The sequence below is a fragment of the Anguilla anguilla genome, chromosome 2, assembly GCF_013347855.1.
Source record: "Anguilla anguilla isolate fAngAng1 chromosome 2, fAngAng1.pri, whole genome shotgun sequence".
In the NCBI taxonomy this organism is placed as follows: domain Eukaryota; kingdom Metazoa; phylum Chordata; class Actinopteri; order Anguilliformes; family Anguillidae; genus Anguilla; species Anguilla anguilla.
In genome coordinates, this window is record NC_049202.1 from 4,614,274 (window position 1) to 4,629,204 (window position 14,931).

At 48.6% G+C, this 14,931-nt stretch overlaps 2 protein-coding genes across 2 annotated transcripts; both read right to left on the reverse strand.

Annotated features, from left to right (window-relative positions):
• Nucleotides 1-273: 273 nt before the first annotated feature.
• Nucleotides 274-7,849, reverse strand: fam161a (FAM161 centrosomal protein A). Its single transcript, XM_035407015.1, has 8 exons — nt 7,554-7,849; nt 5,033-5,301; nt 3,452-4,711; nt 2,810-2,977; nt 1,702-1,801; nt 1,138-1,301; nt 1,045-1,055; nt 274-757 (listed from the first exon to the last, which is right to left on the reverse strand). Exons 1-8 carry the CDS (start codon nt 7,701-7,703, stop codon nt 486-488), a joined length of 2,394 nt encoding a protein of 797 aa, XP_035262906.1. The 5' UTR covers nt 7,704-7,849; the 3' UTR covers nt 274-485.
• A 379-nt stretch (nt 7,850-8,228) lies between these two features.
• cct4 (chaperonin containing TCP1, subunit 4 (delta)) lies at nt 8,229-14,097 on the reverse strand. The gene is made up of 13 exons (XM_035397840.1): nt 13,785-14,097; nt 13,132-13,184; nt 12,954-13,043; nt 12,491-12,599; nt 11,788-12,052; nt 11,354-11,486; nt 10,754-10,893; nt 10,470-10,566; nt 10,251-10,361; nt 9,726-9,856; nt 9,123-9,357; nt 8,649-8,762; nt 8,229-8,400 (listed from the first exon to the last, which is right to left on the reverse strand). The coding sequence occupies exons 1-13, from the start codon at nt 13,897-13,899 to the stop codon at nt 8,386-8,388; spliced, it is 1,608 nt and encodes a 535-aa protein (XP_035253731.1). The 5' UTR covers nt 13,900-14,097; the 3' UTR covers nt 8,229-8,385.
• Between the last annotated feature and the right edge of the window lie 834 nt (nt 14,098-14,931).

The following is a 14,931-nucleotide window of genomic DNA, read 5'->3' on the forward strand; positions in this document are numbered from 1 at the left end:
GCGTACTTGTTTACTTGCCCACAAAATGTCCGATATCACATATTTTGCATAGACTGAAAGTACATAATAAAAAGATAAAGGTATATTATTTTCTGATCTCAGAAAAAGTACTTCATTTAAAATACAAGACCAATTATCTTGTATTGTTATAAAAATAATGATTTACATTAGTCCAGATCCTACATGTAAGAGACAGAGAGACAGAAGAAGAGAGAAAGAGTGAGAGAGAGGGAGAGGGATGGAGGGACAGGGAGATGGAGAGAGAGAGGGGGAGAGGAGGGAGAAAGAGGGAGAGAGGCTAGTCATCAGGAAGCAGATGCCTCATCTCTTTTCTGTCATTACTGTTCCTGTCCCTCCCATTTTCCTCATCCCCGCCCTTTTTTCTGTCACTCACACAACTGCCCCTCCTCCTCTCTCTGACCTCCGACTCCTCCTCTCCCTCCTTCTCTCCCATCTCCGTCTAAACAATGGTCTTCCGTCTCTCCCTACTGGTCGTTCTCATCCACTTCCCGATCGGCTTCGTCGTCATCCTCCTCCTCCTCCTCCTCTTCCTCACTGTCTTTATTGCTGTCACCTTCCTCTTCCTCTTGCCCCTTCTCCTCTCCAGACAGTTCCCGATCATCGAGCTCTTCGTAGTCGTCTGGGTAGTCATCCGCAGGGGACTCTGATCCTGCAGACAGTCCAGCAACAGCGTCCCCCTTTCCACTGGGGAAAAAGGAGGAGTCACCTGCTGTTACAAACCCTCTGTTTAAACAAACTGCTCAGGTGGTGTACAAATTTGGGACTAGGAAATACCTTACAAACATATCAACACTTATAAAATAGTGCTCATAGTCAGTAACTTGGCCTCACTAATATAACCACGGTGGACAGCTATTATTATATATTATATTATTCTTCCATTACATTTACAGGCATTTAGCAACTTACACAAGTTTTTGCATACAGCTGGATATATACTGGAGAAATGCAGGTTAAGTACCTTGCTCAAGGGCACAACGGCAGTGCCCTACCTGGGAATCGAACCTGCGACCTTTAGGTTGCAAGACCACCTCCTAACCCATTATACCACACTGCTGCCCGCATACCAAACCCGCGCAGGTGTGACGCGTGTGACGCTACGTGAGAGGACGCTACCGCGGCTTCTCCTCGCTGGCGACGGAGGACTGGTCGTCGGGCGCGCCGCGCGGCCGTTGCCGTGGTTTCCGCTCCGGCGCCATGCCGCGGACGAAGTCCTCGCTCAGTCCGTGCCCCCGCAGCGTGTCCGTGTAGCGCCTCTCCGCGGCCCGCTTGGCGTTCCTCTGGATTGGGGCGAGCGAGGAGGAAAAACCGCACATCCTCACACAATAATACTGCATCATATATCCTCCATATATATAAACCCCATATCCTCACACAATAATACTGCATCAGGGAATAATAAGGGCCAAGATTATTCCCTCTACAGAGCTCTACGGTGCTCCCATTTTAAAATAGACGTGTGACACAGATGTAATATAGATGTGTGCTAGCTGGAAAAATTATTTAGGAGCACATCTGCTTATTCGGATGCACTATTGTTCTCCTTTTTAACATAGAGCCCTACCTGTGTATAAGGAGAAGAAAAAGAAAGTGTGAAGAGTTAAAAAGCGCATGCGTGAATGAGTGTGTGTTGCGTGTGTATGTGTGTGCGCATGTGTGTGTGTGCAAGCTCCTGCTCACCTGCGTCACCTGTTCTAGCAGCAGAGGTCTCTCTTTCACTCTCTCCCGCATCTCCCGCATCTCCTCCCGATACTCCTTCCTGCGCTGGAGGTCCTGCTTCCTGTCCCAAACACACACACACAGGGCGCTAGTCAGGACTGTCCCCACAATGAACGCACTGGGGAAATCAGGCAACGTCCCCAGAACGCATGGTCCCCAGAACTAATAAGTGTAATCACATAAAGAACACAGCCATAGTGCTTTGTCCTGTGCAACATTTAAAAAAATATTAAATTCGTCCCCATACCTACATATCTTCAGAAGGTCAGACATCACTGAAATCAATGGACCTCTTCAAAATACTCACTCTTACTTGGTATTCAGTTTTATAGATTAATCACAACAGTATGACATTTTTAGTATACACGTATATATATATATATATTTTTTATTTCTTTAAATAAAAATAATTACATTTTGGAGGCATTTAGTGTAAAAAAAAAAAGTCAAAACAATTTCTTTGCCTTTTTTACTTACGTTTATTGAACAAAACATGTAATCAAATGTATCAATGCTTGTTCAAACATGCAAATATTACTCATTGAAGACATTATTGCTTTTAAATACAGCGCCTTCAGTTCTATTTACTTTGGCCGCTTCTGTCCTCATCCTGAAATTCACAGCTTTTGGCAACAACCAGTCACATTTAATTTCATTCATGGTGGAGAACTTCACAGACTGAATTTCAATTTGAAATAAATAAGACATCATTTTATTAATTAAATTAATTTAATTAAATAAGAATAAATGTTCAGAAAGCTTTGGCCACATTATTTTTTAAAATTAATTTAAAGAATAAAAAAAAAACTTTCGCATTAGTTCATTTCAGTTTATTTTAGGATTACAGCAGTGGTCTTGGTATTATTTTGTTCTATGAAATCAGATCCATTTGTCCATAAGATAAGAATCTTGATCAGTATTTTCTTCCATGTTTCCTGCAGTAACGGTGAGGGAGCTGCAGGGGTTAAAGGTCAAGTTTGGGTACAGGCTCCTGCAGTAACAGTGAGTGAGCAGCAGGGGGTTAAAGGTCGGGTTTGGGTACAGGCCCCTCCTCCTGTCTTTAGGGTACCTGAACTGCCTGAGTTTGGCCCTGCAGGTCTGGGACAGGGCCAGATGGGGGTCGTTGGCCCGGGCCCGCCTGGACACCACCCTCTGCAGCCTCCGCTCTCTCTGCCTCTGCCTTCGCCTCCAGCCCTCCTCCTCTTCCTTGGCCTTCGTCCTCTGCTCCAGGACCCTCCTACTCAGAGAGACAAGGCCGCCCGCTGCTCAGGAGGTCTGGGGGGCACTGGCAGGGGGGGTATGGGGGGATCCGAGGATGGGGTACACCAGGGGGGAGGTTAACATGGACGTGGCACTGGGGTGAGGTTTTGAGGGTCACTTGGAAGCAAGAATGATTGAATCGGAAGGGGGGGGGGGGTGGTGGGTTTGAAAAGAGAGTTCAAATGGGAGGATTTCAAACGTTGAGACGAAGCAGTTTCTGAAGGTATGGGAGTTCTATGGCTCTAGTGTGACCGTAGGGACGGGGATTGGAAGGGTTGGGGAGACACCAAACCGGGGAAGGGGGCGTGGAAGGGGAGACGTCACGAGGGGTTCAAAGGTGAGGGGTTTTCAGGTTTGAGTCGATTTGGGAGGTCCACAGCAAACACGATTACAGACAGACAGGCGCGGGCGTGCCGGGCGGGAGCCCCCTTCAGCCGCAGCCAACCGTTACCTCACAGCCTCCTGGCGCTTTTTGGCCGCGTCCGTGGTTCTGGCGGGCAGGAGCTCCAGGCTGCCGGACAGGGAGGAGCAGAGGCTGGAGCTGGCGGTTCGGGGGCGGGCGGGGCTCAGGCGGAGCCGGCGGGCGACCCCCCCGGGGCCGGTCGGGACGGCGGGGGCGGGGACGCGGCGGTGGCGGCGCGCGGCGGTCTGCGCGGTGCGCAGCCGGAAGGGCTCGCACGCCGTGGTGGGCCGGACGTCGCGCCGGCTGCGCAGCTGCTCCCGGAAGCGCCGGTAGCTCCCGTCCAAGTCCGGCACCTCCCCGTTGATCCTGGGCCGGAAGTCGGCCTCCGTCCGCTCCTCCTCCGCGGGCTCCCGCGGCCTGGAGCTCCGCCGGGCCGCCGCCGCCGCCGCCGCCGTCATGCCGCGGGGGAGCGAGGAGCTGTGGAGCAGCTCCTGCGCCCTCATCTGCATCTTGATGGCGCGGTACAGCCGGTCCTCCTGCATGCGCTCGCTCACGGTGGAGTCGTACACCCGCCGCGGCACCGGCTTGGCCCGGAAGCCCCTCTCCACCTCCTCCTCCCTGGGGAGGCTCCGCAGCTGCGCCTCCTTCTCCTCCTTCCTCCTCCTCTCCCGCTCCAGGAAGCTGAAGGGCTCCTGGGAGGTCCCCGCGTGGCGCTGGCCGGAGAGCTGCCGCCGTTCTCGTCGCTCCTGGTCGCGGGCGGCGATCTCCTCGTACAGCGGCAGGTAGACGTGGGCGGGCACGGGGCTGGCCCGGAACTTCCTCTGGCACTCGGACAGCTCGGCCAGTTCCCTGCGGAGCAGCGCGTTCTCCAGCTCCACCTCCGAGCGCGACCTCACGCCGAGCCGCTTCCTCTCCGCCTCGCGCACCGTCATCCGGAACGGCCGGGGCACCGTCACCCTGTGCCGCCAGGTGCCCCGCTCCGGCCCGTCCTCCTTCCCCGCCCCGCCCCTCCCCTTGCCCCGCCCCCTCCCGCCCCCCCGGCCCTCCGGTTCGCTCCCGAGCGAGGAGCAGGAGGCGGGGCGTTCCAGCGGGGTCAGCTCCCCCACGGTGAAGTCCTGCCACATGGTTCTGATTCGCTCCTTCGGCGAGGTCAGCTGACTCTTCTCCTTCGCCGCGTCGTTGTCGGCCACGCCCTCCTCCTCCGAGGAGTCCGACAGACCGCAGCCCCACCCGTGGGTCAGCTCCACCGCGGAGAAGGCCTTGCGCAGCTTACACACGGGCGCTTCAGCGTTCTTCTCCAACTTCGACCTGAAAACAGAACCAAAACCATCATATTATAGCATCTTTCAAACCAGTCAATACAGCTCTAAAACAGACAGTGCCAGAGGTCAGAGCTGGGCCGCTCATCCCTGTTCCTGGAGATCTACTGCCCTTGTAGGTTTTCATTTCACCCCTAAATTGCCACATCTCAACGAGATCTCTAGCTGTTGAATGAGGTGTGCTTTCTTTGGGGTTGGCGGACAGCAGATTTCCAGTAGGTCTCCAGGAACAGGCTCGGGCAGCCCTGGGTCAGCGGGACAGTAGAGAGGAACCGAAGGCCTGTTCCCCCCGGCTAGCGACAGCCCCAACCTGTGGTTGCCCTCGGTGACGCTGCCCGGCGGCCACGCGGTGGATGTAATCCCCAGCTTGTTCCGGTACATTCCCTCCAGCTCGGCCATGGTGCGCAGGTGGGCCCTCTTCAGCTCCTCCAGCCTCCTGTAGTACTCCTGGTTGGAGGAGCAGAACTGGCGCAGGTCGATGTGCTCCCCGGACGGCACCCCGGGGTCCCGCGTCAGCGGCGGGTCGCCTCGATCTCCCCCGCCCTCCTCCCCGTCGCTGCGGTCCGACTCGGAGTCGTGCTCTGTCTGGGGGGGGGGGGGGGGGGGGCAAACCGAGAGACCTCAGCTCAACAGGAGAACTCAAACAAGCCCCTGACTGAACTCTTGGGAGTCTGGTGAGGTTACTATTCTAAGGTTACAAAAGAGCAGCTACAATAATGTTTTTCTGCCCACAAAGACGCCAGCAAACAGCCCTGCTTATAATGTGCTAATTAAGAAATCTTATCTTACTTCACATTAGAGCCACAAATGCAGGGCTTGTAGGCATGAATTTAACAGATGCAGTGCTTGTAACTATTTTAACCCCTCCCACTCAAAATCAGCATTTAGAGAGTACCGTAAGTGGACATCAATATTTTTTAAAGTCGGGGGCCTTGGGCTATTTAAACACACTCATCGGGATTTGAAGTCACTCTAATCCTTGTGGGAGCGGGGGTGGGGGGGTGGGAGTTCGGGGGGTGGACGAATTATTTTCCTCATACCCAGGACATTTTACAGAATAGTATAGATAAAAACCGTGGAGACACAGAACTCCTTCACACCTCGACTAACAGTGACACTGCGAAAGGTGTAATATTTCCCTCTTAGTTTTTGCATTTAGCCTTACCTGCCTTCAAAAAAAAAAAAATACTGAGCAAATTTCAAACTCAAATTAAATTTGCTTTAGAAGTGCCGCGATAAACGCCCACCAGAGTGCTTTCACTCCACACCCTGCACCTGTCATTTCTAAAAGAAAAAAAAAGAACAGGCGAGATTAAACATGGAGCCAAGGAACAGTCTCTGTGAGAATTAAGCTGTATCTCTAAAGCTCATTAGCGGGGGCTTGGGAGACCATATGGCTCTTTGCAGTCGGTAAATGCTATTAGCAGATGATGAAAGAAGAACATGTCTCACCAACACACAGCGCTGTCTAAGTATTATCATGTAAACCTTCTTCTGTAAGGTAACAAGCAAGACTATCAATAGCGAATCCACACAGAGGCATACTGTTGAATTCAAGCACAACAACTGCACCAGAGGTTTAGGCCCATATTAAAAAACTGCAATATCATTTTTTAAAATCAGTCAACATATTGAATACATCAATCCGCATTCAGCATTAATTTATCAATCAATTAACCATTAACGCCAGGGACAAGACTATATCTTGATTCAGTGAGTGTAGTTGCTTCATTTAAGGGGCAGAGTTCACTAAACACTTGTTTACTATGACGTAAAAGTAATTAAATATAAGGAATTATGTCACGTGAGCCTTGCATATACTTGCAGTTTAAATTAATTTAGTGTCCACCTGTCCTTATATTTTTTTTCTTCCACCGAAAGCCCGCGTGTGTTTAAGGGAAAGGACACGCCCAAAACGTGCACGTACAGAACCTCCTAAGACCGTGAAGTGGGCTTTTTTAAAGATCTTAAATTTCCCCTGCAGGTACGTTTCCCCTGTTGGGAAATATGCCCAAACCAGGACACACGAGCAGATAGAGGACTTAAAGCGACAGTGAGTGAATGGTGATTAGGGCAGGTCCATGCTTCAGTAACAGGAAGGATTACCACGTCTCTACTGCGGTAGATGTTGTGATCTAGCAAAGGAAGGTAGTGGTTCTTTAGAGGCCAAGAATAGGTACTTTATATACAGGTCAAATCCTTTTCCTGCTGAACGTCATGCATTCACATCTCTCTCACATTGACACCCCAATCCAAGTCAATCCGAGTCACTGATTATATACTCTGCATTATAATTTATGTGGTATTTATTAATTTCGCCATTGGTTTCTAAAATATTCTGAATACATTCAACAGGTAAAGTTAAAGTATTGAGATTTTATCATTTAATAATTTAAAAATGTCAATGTAGAAAATATTAATATGTCAAACTAGTGACTAGATAGTAGAATGATAAATGCGGTCACTGTTTTTTTGTCACTCTTTGAAGTAATATTTTAACAAAAGTGACAAATTGCACATAATCGCATTGCCAATTCATTCACTAGATTGACTGATAATTTTCTCGTTTGGTTAATTGGTGAAAATAAATTTCAGAGTACTATCAATAAACTGAACGATTGATCAACAAGTAATATTACAGTTAGCTAGCCTAGTTATGCAAGCGTAAAGTACAGGCTAGTCTAACTAGCTATCAAGTTACTTATTATTGTCGTTGCTAGCTAGTTCACTGAACCGTATTGCATTGTTAAGAACATCACACGACCAGCCTCGCTAGCAAGCGAGTGAAGTAGGTTACTTTGGCCAGGTTAGCGCTACAGTACACGAGTTACCTCATAGTCGCGGTTATCCGGCGGGTGTCTTGCCGCGTATGGGAGTCCTCTCTCCCGCTCATACTGAGCTAACGGGGCTTTAGTGTGCGGATCTACCGGCGTTTTCAAACACGAGGTCACCAGGACGTTTGCGCGATGCGAATCCTCCATGACGCCCTGTGATCTTCTTTCACTTCGTCTTGAACATTGATTCAACTAAACGCAGTTAGTTGCAGTTTCTGTTAGCGGTCTGCCCAGTAAGCTCAACAGCTACGGTACCGCGCTTTGTGGCGCTGCGGCGTCGCTGGCTACCCTGGTTACAGGAGCCTACGGTATACCCACAGGGACAAACCTGCTGCAGACTGCACCGTCTGTAACAAACCGCAAGCGCTTGTATTCAGAAATGGACGGGCTTTGTTCCAATTTAATAGACCAAACCTGATTGTAGGCATACAATCTGACGTACAAGAAGACATGCTTATAAAATACCAAAATATAAATGCTGGCTGAGTTAGACCACTGTCATTTATACAATGATAACATTTTGCCTATTTAGGTTGAACATTAATTCCAGATCTTTTCAAACAGCGGTTACGATATGACAGCTGAGCTGATGTATTCTGTTCTGAAGGAAAACTGGCAATTCTATGAGGAAATTAGACTCTTTTTTAATTAAAAGAACACACAAAAGCGCAGTTTGTTTCCTCGTTTCAAAAGACAGTTTATTAAATTATGTGACGAGTACAGATGGCACCTGAACAGGAGCCTTAACAAACACACTGAAGGACCAGGAGGTACGCAGCACACAACAGGTGTTTCCAAACCCATCTCCTCACAACGCCACCTTCACTCCTTACCGAGTGTTCACCTGTACGGGCAAAAAAAAAGGTAAAACGTGTTAGAACATCACCAGGACAACAATATGGAACATTGCAATTACACATAAAAACAAGGGTTCCACAAGAAGATATGAAGTTACAGGAGACTGCCACATCATACACCTTGAATAAACAACAACCAAAAGTCAGAAGCCATTTGGTTTTATAGCACGTTCTGCAAAATGACTTTCGCATTTATGTCCGCGTTCCCATTAGCAGCGGAACGACAGGCCCGTACCACGTCGTCGATCTTGAGGATGCTGCGGACCGTCTCCGTGGAGAGGGTCAGGGCGCTGATGGACACCAGCAGGGGCTGGACCACCAGCTCCTCCAGGATGTTGGAAATGCCCCCCTGAGAGAGAGAGAGAGAGAGAGAGAGAGAGAGAGAGAGAGAGAGAGGCCTCGCCCATTTAAATACAACAACAACACATCTGCACTTAAACACACACACACAATTGCACTAACACACACATGCACACATCCGCCCTTACACGACACACATCTGCACTTATACAACACACACACCTCCACTTATGAAACACACCCTTGCACGTGCACACAACACACACTCACACACATATAATTGCACCAATACACACACACACACACACACTTGCACTTACACAACACAGACAGACACAGACACACACACAGGCATGCATACTCACACTAACTCCTGACAGTCAGCCCGGTAAACTCCGCCCCTACCCACCTTGCGGACGTTGATCCCGGCGGTCTTCTCCCCCTGGGCGTGTCTGTTGCGCAGCTCGGTAACCGTGGAGATGGGGTTGAGGCCGGCGTTCTCGGCCAGCGTGGAGGGCACCACCTCCAGGGCGTCGGCGTAGGCGCGGACGCAGTAGGCCTCCATGCCGCTCAGCGTGCGGGCGTACTCCGCCAGCCGCAGCGCCAGCTCGATCTCCGGGGCCCCGCCCCCCGCGATCAGGGCTCTGTGGAGCCGCGAGAGAGAGGGACAGGGGGTAAAACAACCAGTTTAGACCCAAGAAAAACCAGGCGAGGCAAGTTCTGCTTTATTAAACAATCAGGGTTTAGTAATAACACAGAGCAGCTCACACTGGTTGGAGAGAGCTGGGGGAGATTTCAAGAAGCAGGATTAATGAGTTAAGCTGGATATCTCTACCAAGTAAAACCCAGAACAGCTCTACTTCAGTCCACATTCCATACTGAGACAGTCCTGGGTTTTACCCCGCACAAGTTATCCGGCTAACTCGGTAATCCAGCTTTGTGAAACAGGGCTCTGGTTTAAGCAGCGCACTAGCGTACAGCGCTACAGAGACACTCCGGTCAGAGAGGGTACCTTTTCTTCACCAGGCAGCGGATGACGCACAGAGCGTCGTGGATGGAGCGCTCGGCCTCCTCGATCACCAGCTTGTTGGAGCCGCGCACCACGATGCTCACCGTCTTCCCAGGGCTGGAGCAGCCCGTGATCTGAGCCAGGAGACGCATTCAACTCAGCACCAGAATCAAGAGCACAGGGTGCAAACATGGCTACCGCTACAGGGAGGCCATTCAAATGAACTGGGCTGCTAGGGGACGCCATTCAAATGAACTGGGTTGCTAAGGGAAAGCTATTCAAATGAACTGGGTTGCTAGGACACACAATATTTACAGACCGAAAGCGTAATTTGAGACTATGACAGATATTAAAATGGCACGTATTCAACAGGCTACATTGAACTGCACCAAAATTCACAACCTTAATTTGCATTGTGGACATGTATGTTTTGTTAGAGCAGCAGGTGTGATGAGTTTGAAGAACAGACCCTGTGTCCACATTTAGCCATAAAAGATCAATACCCTCTAATTAACTCAAACGCATTACCTTGATCAGCTTGCCAGATCCATCCAGACTGACTTCTTCAGCCAGTTCTGCAGAGCCCAGCATTTCCGGGGTGAACTGGTCGATGTGGGCAATGGGCTTGGTTCCTAGAGTCTGTACAGAAACGGACATGTTAGATCCGTCCACGTTTGAAATCCCCAAGATTTTCGGCAAAAAGCAGAAACCCTCCCTTTGCACGACCGAGAGAAGCCGCTTTGTTACCTTGCAGATGAACTCAATGTCCTCCCTCTCAATGTCCTTGATGACCATGATCTTCATCTTGTTTAAGAAGTGCAGGGCCAGATCACTGAGGGCATCTCTGCAGAACAGCAATATTTAAAATGGTCACCTATAGCCAAGCTCTTACAGCATCACATGACCACACAGCTGAGCTTGGGAAGCGGCCACTATAAATAAATAAATGAATAAATACATTTCTAGAATGTACTGAGACGGTTATTTCAGAGATGAAGCAGTGGTTAAATTCTCACACGGTTAAAGCTCACCTGAGGATGGATTTCTGAATGAGTAACAGGTTGCAGCCGGCTTTCTTAATCTGTTTGACCAGGTTGAGGATGTAGGCCCTCTCCTCACGCAGGACCCTGTCCATCTGCGCGTAGTCCGACACCACGATCTGGTTGTCCATCTGATCGATGGAGGAGAGAGAAATCCAAAAAATCAGCTCGTGCACAGCAATACATTCAAGGGCCAAGTCACACAGAGAAACTGTTCACAAGCAAGACACAGCGAGAAACTGTTCACGAGCAAGACATAGCGAGAAACTGTTCACAAGCAAGACACAGCGAGAAACTGTTCACAAGCAAGACACAGCGAGAAACTGTTCACAAGCAAGACACAGCGAGAAACTGTTCACAAGCAAGACATAGCGAGAAACTGCTCACGAGCAGGCGACACTGTAAAACTGTCCATAGGCAGGTGACACCACGAAATTGTTCGTGGGCAGGTGACACCGCAAAACTGTTTACAGTCGGGTCACACCGAAGGAGGAACCGATGACGACACCCTCCATTGGTTCACGTTGTGTCCTCTACACTGCCCCTAACATTGATGTGAATCACATTCACGCTACGTTCACATTGACTCACGTCAGTCTTCGGGGGGGACAGGCAGAACTGGATGAGGCCGATCCTGGCCTTCTCCACGCGCGAGACGCCAGAGTTGGCCACCCTTTGGGTCAGCACCAGTCCGTCCACCAGCTCGCAGTCATCGATGGTCCCTCTGGAGAAAAAACACATTACTCAGCTTTAGTGCCCAAAAAACCACAGCCTTTCAGTGAGACAATTCAGTTCTGCTTTGGATATGGATTTGGCTAAGCAAGTACTGAATCAGAGCTCCCACCAACACCACTGCCAATTCCAGTCCCACCCTGATCACATGACCCTGATTCGTCAGAAGATTTAACTGACAGTTACCTTATTGGCAAAGCACATCTGCCATATTCCTGCCATATTATGACTACAAAACCAAAACCAAAGGCTCCTCCTCAGTGTGACGAGCACAGGGGTGCACGCGCGCTCACCCCAGCTTCTTGACGATGTTGATGTCGCGCAGGTCGACGCCGGTGGCGGTGGCAGGATCGATGACCCTCATGACCGCGTCCACGCTCATGGGCGCCAGCAGGCTGGAGTACTGCGATACCACCTTCGAGCACAGCGAGGTGGTGGCGCTGTTGAGCAGCGTCTCCCGGTCGCTCAGCAACACGGGCTGGCTCATGCTGGTCAGCACCTCCACGCCCTTGTCCACCGCCTTCTGGAAGGACTCGGAGATGGTGGTGGGGTGGATGCCTGCCCAGCGAGGGAACAAGGGAACTCACATTTACATACAGCTACACATGTAACAGATGCTTTCATTCCAGAGCAAAGTGTACATCTAACATTCCCAAGACAAATGTGAATGGATGACCACCAAGGGTGTAGGTAGGAAATCGGCCCCCCTAAAATAATATTGCTCTGGGGCCCTTTTGATAATAAAACAAACTGATTTTTTTCTAGCTGTGGGCCTCGAGAACAGCCACCACCTTTCAACCACACTAGCGATGCCCCTGATGAGCGCTAACACATCCTTCTGTATAACACTCCCTATCTACATATATCCATTCATGCTAGCATGGACAAGGCAGACAACGCTAATGATCCCCAAATATACTGGGGTCCCATGACTTCAGCACATTTGGCAATAATGTGTGTGATTGAGGTTGAGCTTGAGGCACTGGAAAAACGCACCTTTCTGGAGCAGCTTGGCACAGGCATCGAGCAGCGCGCCAGCGATCACAACCACAGAGGTGGTGCCATCCCCAGCCTCAATGTCCTGGGCCTTAGACAGCTCCACCAGCTTCAGGGAGGGGGGGTCCAGGAAAAACAGTCAGCCTTATTAAGTTTCCAAATTTCAACTTCAAACATTTCAGAACTTATGGCACCTGTTTAATTGCTAAACAGAATACAACCATAGTCTCCCCCAGACCTCTACAGTATCTCAGACTAGAAGCAAACTGATGCTTAGACTAAACCTTCAAACGTACCACACTTCCATTTTAGATAAATACATACAACAGAGTAACTACTTTTACCTGATGGGATTTTCACTTGTAAAAAAACAATTCAAGATGGATGCAGACTGCTTATAGTCACAGAAAACGGTACTTATGAAGGAGTCACAACAACATGAATACCGTGATCGATGACCCACCATTTTAGCTGCTGGATGGAGAACCTGCATCTGCTTGAGGATAGTGGCTCCATCGTTTGTGATGGTGACGTCACCCTTGCCATCCTGGATCTATGAAGATATCAAGAGCACAGATCACTATTGGTCACCACAACAGCATACCGGATTATGAAACGAATGATAATTCACAGTATTTTACCATTTTGTCCATGCCCTTGGGTCCCAGGCTGGTCCTGATGGCATCGGCGACAGCTGTCAATCACAGAGAAGACATTACTTCAGCATCCCCGCCCATCTGTATGTGCGTCCAGCCCCAGGACGACGGCAATTCGTTTAGATCAGTTAAATAAAGCCTCTTAACATGACTGTTAAGCTATTGCACTTTTTCAATGAAAGCCAGATTCTACCGGCTGAGATTTACAGTTTCTGAAAAAGCCGACTGCAAAGCACTGGCATTCGGCCGTAGTAAAGTCATTTTAGGTCTACTGGACGGAAGAAAGAGGAAGACGCACAGTAATGACAACGCAGATTATGCTAAAATGGATGATGCTTAAGGAGAACAGGGCGAATACATAAAGCTAGCCTGCACGGGGTTCCAACAACCGTTATCTTGGTGAAATTGCGGAGATAGAACATGCTCGTCACGGCAGAACTGAGACAATTTGTTAGCTAGCTAAACTACATTGCCCATGCCATGTTCTACCGCCCATTCATCCACGCTACCGTTAAGTATCTAGCACAGATTACCAGTGTCCCATAGTAACGCATGCGTCAATAACTCCTGTCACCAACAGGCAAAAGAGAAAAGGCCAATCTACTGTAAATAAAAATACATATTAATTCGGCATTTACCTTTTCCAGCGGAAATGTTACTGAACCGAATTTGGGCCGGCTTATCTCGGTCTACATAGGTACCCCCTTTGTTTTTCCCACCGGAGGCTCTTGGGGCTGCGATGGCTTCGGGCATGATTATTTATTTTAGTTTACAAATGTTAAAGATGGTTAAAGGATGGGAACGGATGAATGCCGGATCCCCTGGAGTGTCGCCTTATATCGGATGGCTTCGGATTCGGTCTCAGTTCTATCTCCGTTAATTGTAATCGCCTCCGCGCTTCAGAATGTTCCAGAGCCACCGGCTGCGACAACAAGCGAAAGGACCCTCTGCAAAATTGATGACGCATAGTTATGACGAAATATGCTGTCCATGAATTTGCCCTGTGCCTCGCCTGAGCTTTATCTAATGCTCATTAAAGGTTCTTATTATATGTAATATAATACATACACTACTTATAAACTCTCACATTATACAAAATGTAGGTTCTCGCCAATTCATAATTCCTGTCTCGGTGGACCAAAAATATTTTTCCCTTAAAAGGTGGCAAAAACAGCGGGGCATTTTAATTTCAGAGGCGTGGCGCTTATGCTCCTTGCTTACTCCAAGTGAACTATGTAACGCCTATTATTTGTTTATCTTTAATTTAATCGTGCACATTGTCATGTAACAACACATTACACGAATAAATATATGTGCTCGTGGTAATTCTATGTATAGTATGTCATAAAAATATAATATGATATTTTGGAATTCCTTAGTTCTACAGTTACTTTCTACTATTCAAAGTATTGTGATTTTCAGTTTTGTGTTGCAGTTATATTGTATTTAATATACATTTGGAGAATAAACATTGGGATTTTATGAGAAATTGTCTTATGCATTTGCTAAACTATATTAAATATTGTATCTGTGGTATTTGTGAAATGTGCACTTTGTGCACACAAAATGGAGCACCAAGATACAAGAATACAATGTATGGCCTTCAGCAAGGCACTTAACCTGCATTTCTTCAGTATATCAAGCTGTAAAAATGGGTTTCTTTGTAATTTGTCATGCACACGGTATTTGTTAAATTAGGAATGATATAGGAATAACTTAAGTAAACATTCTTTATGCACAAACTGAACATATTTAAGGTCGAAGGATGTCAGATTTGAGCAAAAA

Excerpts from the sequence above, each read along its gene's own strand:
- fam161a (XM_035407015.1), bottom strand. The coding sequence starts at position 7,703 with ATGGAGGATTCGCATCGCGCAAACGTCCTGGTGACCTCGTGTTTGAAA. Across the intron at positions 4,712-5,032 it reads GTCACCGAGGGCAACCACAG|GTCGAAGTTGGAGAAGAACG; the intron begins GTTGGGGCTGTC and ends TTCTGTTTTCAG. Across the intron at positions 1,302-1,701 it reads TGCTAGAACAGGTGACGCAG|AGGAACGCCAAGCGGGCCGC; the intron begins GTGAGCAGGAGC and ends GCCCCAATCCAG.
- cct4 (XM_035397840.1), bottom strand. The coding sequence starts at position 13,899 with ATGCCCGAAGCCATCGCAGCCCCAAGAGCCTCCGGTGGGAAAAACAAA. Across the intron at positions 12,053-12,490 it reads TGCCAAGCTGCTCCAGAAAG|GCATCCACCCCACCACCATC; the intron begins GTGCGTTTTTCC and ends CTCGCTGGGCAG. Across the intron at positions 8,763-9,122 it reads CCGGGATCAACGTCCGCAAG|GGGGGCATTTCCAACATCCT; the intron begins GTGGGTAGGGGC and ends TCTCTCTCTCAG.